The 610-nt window shown below is 40.0% G+C and overlaps 1 protein-coding gene across 1 annotated transcript in view; it reads left to right on the top strand.

Annotated features, from left to right (window-relative positions):
• LOC103519844 (importin-5-like) overlaps positions 1-604 on the top strand; it is a gene marked incomplete at its 3' end in the record, with an annotated part of 23,096 nt that extends 22,492 nt beyond the window's left edge. Inside the window, exon 20 of the mRNA XM_026831172.1 lies at positions 429-604. Coding sequence (XP_026686973.1) covers positions 429-604 — 176 coding nt within the window. The remainder of the gene's footprint in view (positions 1-428) is intronic.
• Positions 605-610: the final 6 nt, after the last annotated feature.

The following is a 610-nucleotide window of genomic DNA, read 5'->3' as shown; positions in this document are numbered from 1 at the left end:
TTAGGTACTCGAAAGAACTTGTACATAAAGTTTGAAGTAAGTCAGTCCAATTATTGGCCTCATGATAGGGATCAATATTAGTCTCAAGCGGACAGAAGCATGTAGGTAACTATTAAGTTAAAAATAAATACCTATCTATTTTTGAAGAGGTTTGATAGGGGAACAACATTTTTACATGACTAAAGAAATATCTTCGGTATTCCAAACAGATAAGGCTTTTCGGAGTTTTGACTCAGATTCGTATTTTGCGATCTTTTAAATTTCTAATAATTTCAATCTGATTTTAATATAACAATCTGGCAGCTCATCAATAAATTGTTATCGATTGCTTCTCTCGTAAGAATCGAGTCTTAATTTTTACCAAAAAATGCATAGCCTCTATTAAAATGTTTTCTTTACTTACATTTTTTTTGCTTCTCCCACGTCAGGCAAAACCATCGAGTGCGTGTCGCTCATCGCTCTCGCCGTCGGCACGGACAAGTTCCTCCCCGACTCGGACGAAATCATGCAGCTCCTTCTGCAAACGCACCCTAAGGGACAACCCGTGGCCGAGGATGACCCGCAGACCTCCTATCTGATCACGGCCTGGGCCAGAATATGCAAGGTCCTC

Source organism: Diaphorina citri, unplaced genomic scaffold (genome assembly GCF_000475195.1).
Source record: "Diaphorina citri unplaced genomic scaffold, Diaci psyllid genome assembly version 1.1 scaffold2982, whole genome shotgun sequence".
Lineage (NCBI taxonomy): Eukaryota > Metazoa > Arthropoda > Insecta > Hemiptera > Psyllidae > Diaphorina > Diaphorina citri.
This window is presented reverse-complemented; position numbering and strand designations above follow the sequence as displayed.